Below are 16889 nucleotides of genomic sequence, written 5' to 3'. Positions count from 1 at the left end.
ATTTTAGGAAAAGAGAGCAAGTGTTCTTAGATTGAAGGAAGACACTCAAGGTGAAAATTTAGACCTGATTATCTTTTTGGTTTGGGGGCCACACCCAATTGATGCTTAGGGCTCCTCTCTCCTGGCTGGCTCTGTCCTCAGATTCTCTGTGGTTCTGGGAATAGAAGGGCCATGTGCAAGGCAGGTGCCCTGCTCACTGACTGTTGCTCTGGCCTAACTTGGACTCAGTTTTGCCTTGAAGAGTATTTGGGTGCAGAGGAGCACCTACCAAACGGTGCTTGGGAGGCCCAGGCCTTCTCCAGCGGTTACTGGGCAGTAGGGCCTAGGGGCACTATCCATCTTCCGTGTAAGGAGACAGGATTTTGCCTGGGCCCTGAGGTGCCCAGAAATACCAGGGTTTCCAGGGCTGCACCCAGCAATGCTGGGGGCAGGGGACTTTGCGGTACCAGGGATGGAACTAGCATCAGTTATATGCACGGCATGTGTCTCAACTCCTGTGTTATCTTACTCTCCCCCACCGCCAAGCCTGATTTTAAAGTGATCGGTGCCCTGACTGATAACTTGGACACTGGCTCATCCTTATCTGAGTGTGAGAATCTCCCTCGTGACTCATAGGATGAAGGATTTTGTGGAGTTTATGATTCATCTCCATGAGTTGGGGATCTACCTTTGTCTGGAAACTTCCCTTCATCGGAGGGACTCTCCTTTCCTGTGTGAACGAAGTGAGCTTGCTGTGTGCAGTCTCTGGCCTGGGAGTCCCCTGTGCTGGCTGCCACGGGGCACGGGGCCAGGCCTGACTAGCTGAGAATGGGGGACTTGTTCTCCGTGTGGACAGTATTCCCATTCTGCCCCGTTCTCTTCCCATTCTCACGTTATTGATTTATTTACTTTGCTACAGCCCAGCCTGTAAGACATTCTAAATGTCCCCAGGGTTCAAAAGCCTTTTCTCCCAGCTGTTGAATCTGGAGCTCTTCTGATATTTGTTTGGGCCTAGAGGGATGTCAAGGCAACAGATGATCCACTAGGCTTGGCTCCTGATCACTGAAACCACAGCTCCTAGGGCTGTCGATACTCTCCTTGGACCCAGGTAACCGTTTGGGGAAGAAGTACACAGAGGAACTGCTGCTGGAAAGAAGGGGTTCGCTATGATGGCTGATAAGAGGGAGCTCTGGGTGGGAAGACATGAAAGGAAGAAAGTGCCAGAAATGAATGTTCCCTGGAACAAAGTCTTTTTTCTTCTTCTTTTTTCTTTTTGGGGCCACACCTGGCAATGTTCAGGGGTTACTCCCAGCTTTGCACTCAGGAATCATTCCTGGTGGTGCTCGGGGGGCAGGATGGGATGCCAGGGATTGAACTCGACCATGTTCAAGGCAAGTGCCCTACCTACTGTTCTACCTCTCTGGCCCCCCCAGAACAAAATCTCTGATGAAGGCTTTGAATGCAGAGGGCATAGGAGGCCAGTGTCAAGTTAGAAAACAGGCAAAGATGGCTTGCTAGTTGATTGCTTTTTACCTTTACTTCATTTATACTCCGTCATCACTGTCTTTTCACAGTTCGCCAAAACTTACCTTCCCCCCAAAGCTAGGACTGGCCTCAGTGAGGGCTGTCCCCAGATGTCTTTTGTTGTTGTTTTTGCCCTATCTTCTCCAAAACGCTTTTGAAGTGGCTCACTCCTGAAAGACTTATCTCATCAGGGCTTGAAGTTCTGAGAACTGAATATTACCTATGAGACCTACACATGCTTTTTAGACAGGTCCTTTGTCCCCTGGTATCAGCCCCTAACAGGCTTTTCTCAGGCAGACCTGCGGTCATGTGAGACACGTCTGTGAACTGGCGCCTCTCGGAGCTCTCAGCAGGAGCCTGTGTGTGGTCCTTCTCACAGGATGTATTCAGCAGAGCCCTGTGTCTAATCCTTTCCTGTAAGAGTTTTCCTAGAGGAGGTTGGGAAACCACAAAGGACCATTAGGAGATGCTCCCCACTAGTTGATGTTTCGTTTCCTTGTCCATCACCCTTTCTTCCTGGTAATACTATTAACAGTCTGAGTCATAGCTTAGGAAAGGGGGCATCCTCTCTGGAAAAATAGCAAGTGTCCTAAAAATGATCCTTCATGACAGAATTTCTAAAAACCTGCCTTTTGTTGAGTGGATTCTTTTTTCCCTTTTTCTTTGTTTCTTCTTTTTCTTTTTCTTTTCTTTTCTTCCTTTTTTCTTTCCTTTATTTTCTTTCCCTCCGCTCCTGTCTTTTCCTCCCTTCTCATCCATCCCCTCCACTCTGCTCTACTCCTCTCTCCCTTTTCCTCCTCTCCTCTCCTCATCTTTTTCCAGCAGCTTGAAATACTGAGAAGAACTTTTTGTTTCTCCAAGTACGCTTTATCTAATTTCCTCTTGAGAGCTGCAACTGAGCTATCTTGATTTCTTGCTTCAACATGTGACAGAAAACCTCATTGCTTCCTGTCACTGTGAAGAAATAGACTTGGAGATTCTGTTATTATTAATAAAGAGAGATTGTTTTTCCGTCTTCCAGGTTCTGCTTGTTGGAATACATAATGAGTGCTCCAGTTATTTTTCCTCAATTCATTTGGACTGTTTTGGGTATCCTGACAAAGGGTGTCCTTGCATCCGTGGAAAAGCTTCAAGGACATCTTTCAGTCTGTTGTCTTCATTTATTTCTCAGTTGCTTTCAGACATGAATTTATCAAAACTGCAATGCTGCTGGATTTTGTTTCTGTTCATAAAATGGGTTTCACAACATGAGATTTTTTTGCGGGGGTAGGTGCTCCCCAGCATTGTTCTGGGGGCTCAGTCTCCTCTCCTAGAATAGCTAGACTATGCCAGCCTGATGGTTTAATGCTTGGACCTGGCACTGTAATGCTTGGAGCCAGTAGGGCTCCCTAGAAACCCTACCCCAGGTAGGCATGTGGTGCTGGTGATCAAAGTTGGAACCTTATGCGTGCCAGACATGTGCTCTATTCCTTTGAGTTGTCTCTCCAGAAACGATATCTTTATGCTGACAATTCCACACGGGCAGAGCCTAGCAAGCTACCCATGGTGTATTAGATATGCCCAAAACAGTAACGATAGGTCTCATCCCCCTGACCCTGAAAGAGCCCCCAATCGTTGGGAAAGACAAGTAAGGAGAGGCCGCTAAAATCTCAGGGTTGGGATGAATGGAGGTGCCCGCTCGAGTAAATCGATGAACAACATATGACAGTGACAGTGACACAGTGACAATTCTAGAGTCTGGTAGTCACCTCAGCTTCCAGATATAACACCAGCCATTAGTTTGTGCTGCAATTATAATTTGTTTTTGACCACTACAACTGCATAAAAGAAATCAGATGAAAAAAATCAGATGGAAAAAAAAGAAATCAGATGAAAAAAAAAATCTTGTCTTGGTATTTTTCTCTTCCTCAACCAGGGAAAGCCTTTGTGTTCTCTTGTCTTAGGGCGTTTGCTGGGCCAAAGCAAGCACTGTTGACATGATGGTTTGTTTGTGGTTTTTTTTTCTTTTGTTTCCTAATAAAAGGCTTAGCCAGGGTGGAAAATTCAGAGGTCCAGGAGAACCTGGCTCATTTCATGAGGTTGGAAGCCTGGGGAGAGATTATGTGGGGGAGGCTGAGGAAGGAAAGCTCCGAGGAGGCGGAGTTGGGAGAGGGGAGTGGAGAGAGAAAGACTTCCCAAAGGTGAAGAAGGGGCACAGGTCTGTGGGAGTTTGTGGCGGTGTAGAGTGGAGGCGGGACCTGGAGGGGTGATGTGGCTCTCAGCCCAGTCTTGGGAGTCGTCTCCAAGTGCTTGGGGACGAGAATGGCCGGAAGACCCGGGCGGCCTGTGCTGCCCTGATTTGCTGCTCATGCCAACTCTTGGGTCCTTCATGAAATTTCGTGGGGAGGCTTCTGTAATGACTTAGATGATATCATTTGAATTAAAGGTACTCGTATAAAGAAGAGGTCCCCAAATATATTTGGTCTCCAGCTGACTTTAAAAGAAGTTACCTAGAGAGCACTCCCCCCCACCACACACATTGTACCTGAGGTCACTACTCCCCCTGCATCATTTCAGTAACCCCCAGAGGTGGTCTTACCCGCTTTGGAAAACTTTGATATAAAGTGGCATTTCCTGAGTATGTGAGTCTGTGGAATAATATTCATTGTTATAGTAAGAAATGCGACTTGTTTCAAATAATGAAGAATTGCTTATAAATTATGGCAAATCTGTGTTATGATGCATAAGGTCTATATTACTGTGTAAAGAAGTTGATATACTATTATATGTTGATATACAGGCTATGATGTAGCAAATAAAGTTTGATTCTACCTTAATAAAACATTGAGAATGTGGATACACATGTATGTTTTTTTATAAAAATATGGGCTAAAGGCCAGAGGGATCATACATGGGTGCACACAGTTGATTCCAGCATATTCCATTTAATCCCTGGTACAAATATGGTCCCCAAGTACCACCAGGGATGAACTCTGAACATGGAGCTAGAAGCAAGCCCTGAACACCATCAAGAGTAACTACCAAATCATATACAAATATGTATTATGTACATATATAATTCTGTAAGTCAGTGCATCAGCGTTTTGCATTGACAAATCAATACTATTTGTCAGAATTGTTACAACTTTGAAAAAATGTATTATTCTTAATTATTATATGTGTTATTGATGAGTAATAGTACCTTGCTAAGTCCTAAAAGAACTTCAGATAGCTTTTAAAAGAACCGTGATGTCTTAAACGTGTATCTCTCTCTGTTCAGATGGTATTGCAGGAACATGAACAGAAGCAAAGCAGAGCAACTCCTCAGAAGCGAAGTAAGTGTCCTTCTTCCTGAGCTTGGTTTCAGGGCAAATTAATGGAAATCAAGCCCTGACAGAGAGTTCCACATACCTGTTTCTAAAGTCAGCAAAATAATGATAGGGGCCGGATACATGGTACAGCAGGTAAGACAAGCACTGAGCATGGAACCGTCTCAGGAACCTCATATGGTTCCCTGGGCCTGACAAGAGGGATCCCTGAAGACAGAGGCAGGAGTAATCCTGAGCACTGCTGGGTATGCTCCCCTCCTCTCCAAAGAAAAAGATAAAATACACATTTTGTTTTATTTAACCATTCAAAAATGAATACCTGGGCCCAGGGGAATACACAGAGGCTTAGAGCACCTGCTGTGCAAACTTGTGGTCATGAGTTCAGATTCCAGGTGTCCCTCATGCTCCAAGAGCAATCCCAGCAGCTCTGCCATCTCTCTTCTCTAGTGCTTCCAGTGATTTTTGAGGGCACCACAACCAGAGGGGTGTGTGTGTGTGTGTGTGTGTGTGTGACAAACAATGGGAGAACCTCTGGTGAATACTCAGGTAAAAGGTGTGTGAGCCACCGCAGCCACCCTTTTGATCACTATGGCACGGCCTGTGTGCTCAGCCAAGTCGGGCCGGTTGAGAAGAGTGAACTGAAGCCACAGGAAGGGCGGGCTCCCATGGCTGTGGAGAAGGATCTGTCCTGGGCCTGCCCTCCCTTGCTTTTTTTTTTTTTTCTTTTATTTGGTGGGGGAGGGAGTCACACCTGGCAATGCACAGGAGTTACTCCTGGTTTTGGACTCAGGAATTACTCCTGGAGGTGCTCAATGGATCATATGGGATGCTGGGAATCGAACCCGGGTTGGCCGTGTGCAAGGCAAACGCCCTACCCGCTGTGCTATCGCTCCAGCCCCTCTTTTTAGAAAACTGATATAGGAAAAATGTTTTGTGGATAGAATATGATACTGAACTTACATCAAAATGTGAAAAATATGTGAAATGAAAAAATTATATATTTAGAAATACATCTTTCAGTAATTTTTCCTGCCCGTCAAAATTTGAAGGTTCTGCTAGATGACAGGCTGCCTGTCAGTGCCAGAAGGGACCTTGGAGACGGTCTTGTTTAAATGTGTCATCCTGCACGGGTGCAGGTTTGCGGCTGAGGGGCATTGTGGCTGTTCTTTCTTGCCTCTCGCCTGCCAGTCACTCCTGAGCTCCCTGGGGAGGTCCCTCTCCTTTGCAACAGGCAGACAGAACATCCAAAATTTGGTTCCTGAAATTTCTTCATAGCGTTTCTGTGTGTTATTGGAAATAGGAAATTTTACTTTTGTTATTAAAATTGGAGCAAAGAAAGTTTTCCTTTGGATTTTAGGACAAAGAAGGTGGCTTTATGGTCAGAGACTCCAGTCAACCAGGCATGTACACCGTCTCCCTATATACAAAGTTTAGAGGGTAAGTACTCCTGTTCTTCCACTGCTCCTTTGTAAAAAAAAGTTTAAGTTTTTGAATAATGACCCTATAATTTTAGTATAGATTTTTTTTTTTTGGAGGTGGGGGGAAGGCCAGGGAGTTGGTAGGGCAGGGCATCCTGGCCAGGGCCAGGAGTAAGCCTGACACAGCATTCCATGCTCAGGCTTACTCCTGGCTCACTCCTGGTGGTGCTGGAGGCTGGGGATCAAATCTGGGTCACCTGCATGCAAGGCCACTGCCTTGCCCACTGTCTATCCCTGTGGCTCCTATGGATTTCTAGTTTTCAAAAAATATGCTGCATTTTAGTATGAAAAAGAAAATCTGGTTTAGTTATCTGTGTATGTTTATATGATTGAGGGTGGCTGTCGAAACTAAAACACAGTAAACACGGAAGTACTGTCTGCCGTGCTGAGCACTAAGGGTCCCACAGTTAGCAAGGTAGATAGAGATTGCGCCCCCTCATAGCTTTGTGGTGGCAATTATTAGGGCAGTATATGAGTAAGTGTTGTGATAGTGTGTGTGTGTGTGTGTGTGTGTGTGTGTGTGTGTGTGTGTGTGTTGGAATGTATAACCCCAGACACATCCGAATTAGTCATTAGGTAGTACCATGACATCACAGCTGAAATAGATAGAAGTTAGAGAGGTGAGAAAATATTTCTGGTGCAGGAAACTGACTAGACCTTGAGGTGAGAAAGGAAACGGTGAGTGTGAGGGGCTGACAAAGTGCATTGTTGTTGGAGAGTTGCATGGGAAGGTGCAGAGAAAGTCAGAGAGAGGCCTGTAAGAAGGCCTGTAAGAAGGCTCTAAGGAAGAGCCGAGTCAGGCTGATGTGAGGGTGTCCGAGCTTTATATAAGAACAGGGAGTTAGCCCCCAGGGATTTTTAGCAAGAGGTGACTCCCATGTTCTATAAAGAAAAGCTGAAGTACCTTTTCATAAGTTTGCCTTATTCACTTTTAGAGCTGTAAATCCTTGAGATGTTTTCACTTTCTGCCAACCACAGCATCAAAGACCAGTAACAGCTATTAGCTGTTCTAAACTTGCGCCTGTGGGTGAATAGAGCTGATGAATGTTCTTTCATACAGTCTCATGTGGGCTGGGAAGCATGCTACCAATGAGTGCTTTAAAAACACTGACCTGTGAGGCCACAGACATAGTATAAGGATGAAGGCTCTTGCCTTGCACACAACCCACACTGGTTCTGTCACCACTACTGCATATATTCCCCCGAGCACCATCAGGAGTGACCCCTGAGCACAGAGCCAGGAGTAAGCCCTGAGCACAGCCGGATGTGACCGAAACTCCTTCTTTCATAAACAACAACAAAACCCAGACTCACCTGTTAATGGAAAGACAAAGCTAAGGAAAACAGGTCAAAGTAAAATTTGGGTAGGGAAGAGAGAGGGCTTCAGGGTTACCAGGTAGAAAATATCCTAAGCGTGATGTTAGGTATCTGGAACATCTTCCATCTCGGTGGCTGAGACCCTTGTCTGCAAGCTCAAACCCCAGGACTGCCCACACATGCGAAGGAGATTTTGACAGTCTGGGGATTCCTGGGGAGGGAGAAAAACAGTCAGATGATATTGTTCCAAAGGGATCTCACTCATTTTGCCTTTTGTTACAGAGAGGGCGCGTCAGGTTTTCGGCATTATCATATAAAGGAAACAACAACATCCCCCAAGAAGTATTACCTGGCAGAGAAGCATGCGTTTGGCTCTATTGCTGAGATCATTGAATACCATAAGCATAACGCAGCCGGTAAGAGTCACTCCTTTTTATTTCAAATAGAAGGCAGTGGCTAAGACGACCCAACACTGGGGCATGGTCTTCCCTGAGCAGTTTTATGTTGTAGATCATTGTAGAATGTGACCTATTTGAAGTTACTGCATCTTAACAAAATGACAGTTACAGAAGAAGACCAGAAATAATACTAAAGTCTCATCGAATGGGGAGGGTGTGACTTACTCTGATAATCGATGGTAAATACTCATATTTCTCAGTTTTTATATTTGGTGCTAGCAAGGATTTTTTTAATCACCAAACTCTGGTCCTGTTGCTGGAATTAGACTCAATGTCTGATCACACTTGGTCTCTCCTTAGGCTCCATTTTCCAATATAATCCAAGTGATGTCTCGGGCGTCCTGGCTTGTCTTCACCAAGAACCCTGTTGGATGGCTTGCCCTACCCACTTACCCTGAGTTTCTTTTGGTGATTTTCCATCCCTTGGCTCCAGTTCTTGGCCTTCGATTCCCATTTGCCCATATGGTCTTAGAGTTGAAACACTGTCTCTTCCCCACTGCAAAAAACCCACTGGCAGTTCCAATACCTACCGTGGGGTTCCTAAATAAAGTCTGCCACACTGTCTGTAGAAGCACCGTCAAGGGACCAGAGCAATAGTAGCTGTACTATATACAGTAGTAGCTGTACCACGCTTTGCACGTGGCCAACCTGGGTTCAATTACCGGTATCCCTTATGGTTCCCTGAGCACTTCCAGGAGTAATTTTCAAGTGCAGAGCCAGGAGCATCACCTGAACATCACCAGGTGTGTTCCAAAGTCAAAAACATCCCAAACCATCAACAGGTAAAAGTACCACTGAGGGCACGCATAGATAGTGCAGGGGTTAAAGTGCTTGCCCCGAGTCTTGCTGACCTCTGTCCTAATCCCTGGCATTGATTATAGTCCCCTGAGCATACAACCAGGAATAGTCCCTAATCTTGTCACCTGGTGGTATACAGCAGAGTAGTAGAGAAACACAGAATAATTTTAGATTGTTGAGATCTGCTGGCTGAGAGGAAACAGTGTTATGGGTGAACAACACAGGGGGAAGAGTTAGCATACCTCATGGATTTCTAATAGCTGAAATTCCAAGTTGCCTTTTTTGTTTTGTTTTGTTTTTGGGCCACACCCAATGGTGCTGAGGGTTACTCCTGACTCTGCACTCAGGGATCACACCTGGTAGATTGTGAGTACTGTATGAGATGCCCAGGATTGAACCTGGTTCAGCCATGTGCAAGGCAAGCACCCTGCCTGCAGTACTCTCTCTCAGGTTCCTCCAGTTGATACTGGAGAGCCTGAATTTATGTAAGACTATAAAGATTGCGTGATACTAGGTGAATCATTTTAATTTTTAGTAGACTATAATTTCCTTTCATAGTTCAGATTTGATATTGAAAAAGAACATGAAATAACAGCTGACAGTTACAGTTAAAAACCTTTTGATATTTTTTGAAATTGTCTAAGAAGAGAATATATTAGCATGTTCCCTGATAAACCCTATTCATGATTTATTTTAAACATTTTTTAAAATTGAGGTTCTGTGATTTACAGTAATGTTTGTGATGGATTTCTATGCACATAATTCCAACACCACACCCCTCACTAGTGTACCCATGGACCAAGGACCCCTATGCCTCCCCTTTCAAACTCCCCCTCTCCCTCTCCCCCCCTCCATCAAACTTTGTTGTGTGGGGTCAGTTATCCCTTTGTATTTCCTTTAACCCTTTTTTGCTACCTTGATTCTTTGTGTATCTTTAAGTTCCACATATGAGAGATATCATTCTATATCTGTTCCTTTCCTACTGACTTCTCTCAGCTTATTATTACTCTCTAGTTCTATGTTACAGAAGATTGCATGATTTTCTTCTCTCTTAGAGCTGCATAATATTCTGTTACATATATATCCCATGACTTTTAAAAAATTTTAATTTTATAAGGGGCTGGAGCAATAGCACAGCAGCAGGACGTTTCCCTTGCACTCGGCCAACCCAGGTTTGATTCCTCTGCCTCTCTCGGAGAGCCTTGGCAAGCTACCAAGAGTATCTCACCCGCACCGCAGAGCCTGGCAAGCTACCCGTGGCATATGCAATATGCCAAAAACAGTAACAACAAGTCTCACAATGGAGACGTTACTGATGCCCACTTAAGCAAATCAACGAGTAACGGGATGACAGTGACAGTGACAGTGAATTTTATAAGTTGTTCACAATGATTTATTACATTTAATATTCCAACACCAATCCCACCACCCTTACACCTTCCCACCACCATTATTCAAATTTTCTCACCACCCCCCAAGCCTGCCCCAAAAGCAGATCCTGAATAATTTATTTTATATTGCTTATTATGAATGATCTGCTAAAAAAGATCCAAAAGTTTCTTTAGAGGGGAGTGTGTGAAATTGTTGTATCTCAACTTGGAACCATTAAGCCCTTGTATAAGAGATTACTAACATGTTGTTATAGGTTGAGCCTTGGATGCTAATATACACATACACACACATATATACATATATATATATGTATTTTTAAATCAAGATTGGTTGCCTTCTACTTTATACCCAATCAAATGTGGTGTGCTACTCTTGGTACATCAGTATGAGATGTCGCTCTAGGAATTCTAAAATTTCAAATAGAGTGATAGAGCTGGAGTTTAAATTTTAACTTGATGGGGACTTTGGGGTCTGGAGGCATCTCTATAGTTTATTGCTTTCTTCCAAGATTTATTTCTGAGTCTCTGGATCATGGCCATTAATGAACATATTATATTGTGCCACAGAACCAGTTCATGGGCATAACTGCCAGGCTCCTGGAAGAACAGGGAGATGGGGGGAGCTCGCTCATTCCTGACTCTGTGAGAGCTTGGAGATTTCTGTCAGAAACCCCTCATACCTGTTTTTTTTTAGCAGATTCATTCTCATGCTCCCACGACTTTTTGATCCACTGTTCCCTAGTTAAGCATGTAGTGGGTTGTTTCCATATCTTGGCTATAATAAGTGGTACATGAACATAGGTGTGCATATACCTTCTGAATTGGTTGTTGTTGTTGTATTTTGGACATAAACGCCAAGAAAGTGGTAACACTGTAAAGCCTGCATTAAGAAATTATTTGTTGAGGGACCAGAGAAATAGCTCAGAGGCTGAGCATATGCTTTGCAGGCAGGATCCCTGGCGCTGCATGGTTGATTTTTTTGAGTATTGCTGGGATTGAACCCTGAGAACCACAGGGGATACCACTCTCAACCACCATAAGTTTGTTGAATGAACAAAGGTATATAGATTTGCTTTTCATTTCATAAAAAAAAAAACATGAAATTGCCTACCCAGAATGTGAGAAGATCTGCTTCCTGCCTTCCTCCCTTCCTGCCTTTTCCTTTTCAGTTTGTTGCCAACCTGTAGCACAGGGCTGTCTGTGCACAGATGAGTGTGAAGCGAGTGGGTGAATAACGTGACTTTTATAAGTATCTAGTTTAACACTGTGTTCCATATGCAGAATGATTAAGAATGAATTAATGAGTGTTTGATCATACGGAATGGTGATGGATACATCAATCAATTGGTGGTGACAGTGATACTTGCTTTGTTATCCAGGACTTGTAACAAGGCTGCGATACCCAGTTAGTGCCAAAGGGAGGAATGCACCAACCACCGCAGGATTCAGCTACGGTAACTCCTTTCTGCCTGCACTGGCTCATTTTCCTTGAAAAGTCTCCATGATTGCAAGATGTGTTTACAAATGTCAAATTGTGCACTGTTGTTGGGTTTTGTTTGTTTTGGGGGGGAGGAGTTACACCTGGCAATGCTCAGGATTACTCCTGGCTCTGCACTCAGGAATCACTCCTGGTGGTGCTCAGGGGACCATATGGGATGTTGGGAATTGAACCTGGGTTGACCGAGTGCAAGGCAAACACCCTACCTGCTGTGCTATCGCTTCGCCCCCTAATCTTTTTTTTAGAGGATAACATGGTTAGCTCCAGTAACCCCAGGTTTTCTGTTTTCATCATTATTCATAATTCAGAAGGACACATGCCATCAGTGAAAGTTAAGCCTGGCCCTATTACATCTAAAATAAATCAAAGCCTGGCATGAATTCACTGCCTTTACTTAGTTACTCAAAGGCAAAAGAAAGGTGAAGGGAACAGTTAAGGTTCTGCTTTGTTGCTCCTGGCAAAACTGTTTAAGCTTATAGTTATATCATTTTAACTTGAAGTTGACAAGGAAAAAAAAATTACTAAAGGGGAAGTGTAGTGAAGGCTGAAGTTTGGGTTTTGTTTTTCTACCTTACGTTTTCAAGCTCTATTATTATCAGTCTGTCCTGAAGCATCTTTCATCTGCTTCAGTTTCCTGTGCTTGTCCAGTGCCAGCTCAGTGGGGTGCAGTTCCCCATCCCTGATGATGGGAAGCCCCTTTTTGCTGTTGAGATGAGCGCTGCAAGTTGCTTTTCCCACTAACCCTGTTACCTGCAATGGAGACTGGCCTTGGTTAGAACGTCCTTGTTTCCCACTGGGTCATGCTGTGTTCTCTCTCTATTCCCGTTGCTCCCTCTGTCTCACAGAAAAGTGGGAGATTAACCCTTCGGAGCTGACCTTCATGCGGGAATTGGGCAGCGGACTGTTTGGAGTGGTGAGACTCGGCAAATGGCGGGCACAGTACAAAGTAGCCATCAAGGCCATCCGGGAAGGTGCCATGTGCGAGGAGGACTTTATAGAAGAAGCAAAAGTCATGATGTCAGTAACTGTGTTCTTTTCGGTTCCCCCTTCTGCACGAGAAAATAGCCCCTGCAGCAGGCAGCGACTCCCTTGGGCGGTTCCTTTTCCTGTGCTAACTGCGTATCCGCCCCGTCTCCCGCACAGGAAACTGACCCACCCAAAGTTGGTGCAGCTCTATGGGGTCTGCACCCAGCAGAAGCCCATCTACATCGTCACGGAGTTCATGGAAAGGGGCTGCCTGCTGAACTTTCTCCGGCAGAGACAAGGCCATTTCAGCAGAGACGTGCTGCTGAGCATGTGCCAAGATGTGTGTGAAGGGATGGAGTACTTAGAGAGGAACAGCTTCATCCACAGAGATCTGGTAATTCCCCTCCCCCAACCATGCAGCCCCACTCACCGGCCCTTTTCCTGCGGAACCCCGGGTCAGCAAGGAGGAAGGATTTTTGGTTTTAAATTTTTGTTTGTTTGTGGACCACACTGGTGATGCTCAGGGCTTTCTCTTGGCTCTGCGCTCAGGAGTCACTCCTGGTGGTGCTTGGGGAGTGGAGGGGGGCTGGGGAGGGGGAGAAGAAGGAAGAGGGGAGTCACCATATGAGATGCCCAGGATCAAACTTGAGTTTGGCTGCCAGCAAGGCAAGCGTCCTACCCTCTGTGCTAGTTCTGCAGCCCTGCAAAGATGTTTTTGTACCTAAGTTTCGTTCTCAACACCATTTCAGGGGCTGGAGTGATAGCATAGTGGGTAGGGTGGTTGCCTTGCATGCGGCCAACCCAGGTTCAAGTCCCAGCATCCCATATGGTCCCCTGAGCACCGCCAGGAGTAATTCCTGAGTGCAGAGCCAGGAATGACCCCTGTGCATCGCCAGGTGTGACCTAAAAATAGAGGAAAAAATAAAAAGAAAGTCAACACCATTTCAACATTCTTTTATAGACTTGCTAAGTTTAACTCACCCCAGAATTTATTTTTTATTCCTTTATTTTTGGTTGTGGGGGCCAGAGGTGCACTCAGCTGTGCCAGGCGCTTACCCCCGGCTCTGTGCTCAGGAATCACTCTTAGTTGGGCTCAGGGGACCATCTGCCATCCTGGAGATTGTAAGGATTCAGCTGCATGCAAGGCAAACACCTCAAACCCTGTACCATATCTGTACTATGGCTTCAACCCATAATTTTAACAGAAAGATTTTTGTTCAAATAAATTACAAGATGCTTTGCTTGCAGGAGCCCCAGAGACTATATCCCCACACCACATGGTCCCCCCTGAGCACTTTGCTGGGAGCAGCCTCCAGCACTGCTGGCTCTGGTCCTAAAAAAAGAAAATTATATATAATATACAATACAAATTATATAGTCACTTGTATGATGAAGCATAATTATATAGGTAGTATTTCCAAGTGATTTACCCTGCAGTAAATATTTGCTTTCCATACAAATCCCATGAGATAGTAGTCTTAAAAACTTTTCTGTACACCATTGTTTGATAGATAGGAATATTTGCTTCAGAGAAGTGAAATGACTTGCATATGGTGATACAGTTCAAGGTTGATTCATCGTTTGACTGAGCTCTTTTCTACCTTAAACACTAAAAGCAGAAACTGTGAGAGAAACTCTTGGATTCTTTTCCTGTCTCAAATCTTTGGGACATGAAAGCAGTTCATAGTTAACTCCTGAAAATATCAGAAAAAAAAAGTCATCTCTTACCAGTTAGGAGAACGCTTCTTTATTTTTTTCTCTCTCTTATTCTTATTCCCTCCCTCCTCCATTCTTCTTTTTGACTTCATTGTCTGTTATTCACAGAGACAATTATAGTAGGTTGGCATAAGCAACAGTTCTTGTTAAACTTCAAAGATGATGCTTTTACCAAAAAGAATGCGACTCGGGCTGGGAAATCCCCCCTATGATAGCTTTAGCTTTCTAGTCAGAACTATGACTACATTTCTTTGAAAGTAGCAGCAGTTCATTAAAAGATTAGCATTCATTGTCCAGAGAAATAGATCAATGCGATAAGCATATGCTTTGAATGCAGGAGGCCCAAGTTTGATTCTGGCACTGCAGGGTCCCCAAGCACCAGAAATGTGTGGTTATCATTATTATTATTTTACAGAGGAGGAAGCTGAGGTGCAAATAAGATAAAACTAAATTACTAAGAGTCAAGTAAATTGTGGGGTCAGGATGTGAACACAGAGCCCTTGGTTCTGTAGTCAGCCTGGGAACTCCTCAGCTCTACAGTCCCTGATGAGGTCACAGCAGAGAGCTGAGGGATTGGGGATGGAAGACTTGATTTTCTAGATGTGTTTTAACAGTTTCTGACACTCCCTAAGGCTAGTTCCACAGCTCTAAGCTGTGGGTTATATATTTACTCTAGTACAGGTAATCAAGTCTTCCCCAAAACAAAAGCCCTGGCCCAGATGGATTTACTAGTGAATTCTTCCAAACCTTTAAAGACCCATTGCCGGTCCTTTTAAAGATTTTCCAGGAAATTGAAGAATTTCATTTTTAATTTAAATTTCAACAAACACAGTCCCAAACAGTTTCTATGAGGCCAATTTCACTTTGATACCAAAAGCAGACAGAGACACCACCAAAAAAAAAAAGGAGAGACAGAATTAAAGGCCGATACCCCTGATGAACACAGATGCAAAGTGCTCAACAAAATTTTAGCAAACAGAATCCAACAACTCATCAAAAAAGATCATACACCATGACCAAGGAGAATTTTTCCCAGGTACAAGGATGGTTCAACATTTGCAAGTCAATCAACATAATACATCATATCAATAAAAGAAAAAACAAGAACCACATGATCATATCAATAGATGCAGAGAAAACATTTGACAAGATCCAGCACCCATTTATGATAAATCTCTCAACAAAATGGGAGTTGAAGGAACATTCCTCAATGTAGTTAAAGCCATCTACCACAAGCCCATAGCAAGCATTATTTTCAATTGGGAAAAGCTAAAACTTTCCCTCTAAGTCCAGGCACAAGACAAGGTTGCCCACTCTCACCACTCCTATTTATTACAGTACTAGAAGTACTTGCCATAGCAGTTAGGCAAGAAAAAGAAATCAAAGGCATCTGGATAAGAAAGGAAGACGTCAAGCTTTCACTATTTGCAGAAGACATGATACTGTACTTAGAAAATCCTCAAGACTCTACAAAAAAGCTCCTAGAAATAATAGATTTTTATAGTGAAGTGCCAGGTTACAAAATTAGAACCCAAAAGTCCATGGCTTTCCTATATACAAATTGTGAAAGACAAAAAAGAAAGACATTTGAAAAAACAATCCCATTCACAATTGTGCCTCAGAAAATCAAGTACCTAGGAATTAGCTTAACTAGAGAGCCAAAGGACCTAACACTACTTCAAGAAGTAAGAGGACACCAGGAAATGGAGATACATCCTCTGCTCATGGATCAGGAGAATTAACATTGTCAAAATGGTAATTCTCCCCAAAGCACTATACAGACTCAGTGCAGCCCCTATGAGAAATACCATGCTGAGTGAAATGAGTCAGAAGGAAAGGGACAGACATAGAATGACTGCACTCATTCGTGTGATATCAGAAAAACATAGCATGAAAGTAATATCCAAGGCCAGGTGAAACAGGGGCTAAGAGGACTGGTCAGCAACTGGAAGCTTGCCACTAGTGAGTGGGGCAAGAAAAGTGCCTGCCACAGAGGCATGCGGGTACGGAAGAGGGGGTGGAGGGAAACTGGGGACGTTGGTGGTGGGAAATGTACACTAGTGAAAGGGGTGAGTGTTGGGACATTACATAGCAAATCCAATCATAAAAGACCTTGTAACTGTACCTCACTGTAATTCAATAAAAAAAATAAAAACAAAGCAAAAACAAAAACAAAAACAGCTCTAGTACAACTGTGACTGCCATTTCTGCATGTCTGCCATCCCCTAGCCCCTGGCAGTCCATCTTCCATTGCTTTTGTTAGCTGCACTTTTTTTTTTTTGCTTTTTGGGTCACACCCAGCGATGCTCAGGGGTTACTCCTGGCTCTGCACTCAGGAATTACTCCTGGCGGTGCTTGGGGGACCATATGGGATGCCGGGGATCGAACCCGGGTCGGCTGCGTGCAAGGCAAACGCCCTACCCACTGTGCTATCGCTCCGGCCCCAGCTGCACTTT

The 16889-nt window shown here is 44.2% G+C and overlaps 1 protein-coding gene across 1 annotated transcript in view; it reads left to right on the top strand.

Annotated features, from left to right (window-relative positions):
* The window catches only part of TEC (tec protein tyrosine kinase), a 149311-nt gene that overhangs the window by 121975 nt on the left and 10447 nt on the right, over positions 1–16889 (top strand). Inside the window, exons 9-14 of the mRNA XM_004607993.2 lie at positions 4763–4817; positions 6169–6248; positions 7889–8022; positions 11633–11707; positions 12597–12768; positions 12895–13111. Of these exons, the coding sequence (XP_004608050.1) occupies positions 4763–4817; positions 6169–6248; positions 7889–8022; positions 11633–11707; positions 12597–12768; positions 12895–13111 (733 nt within the window). The remainder of the gene's footprint in view (positions 1–4762; positions 4818–6168; positions 6249–7888; positions 8023–11632; positions 11708–12596; positions 12769–12894; positions 13112–16889) is intronic.

This window comes from Sorex araneus, chromosome 5 (assembly GCF_027595985.1).
Source record: "Sorex araneus isolate mSorAra2 chromosome 5, mSorAra2.pri, whole genome shotgun sequence".
Taxonomy (NCBI): Eukaryota; Metazoa; Chordata; class Mammalia; order Eulipotyphla; family Soricidae; genus Sorex; species Sorex araneus.
Note: the sequence above shows the minus strand (reverse complement) of the source record. Positions and strands in the feature narration are given on the sequence as shown.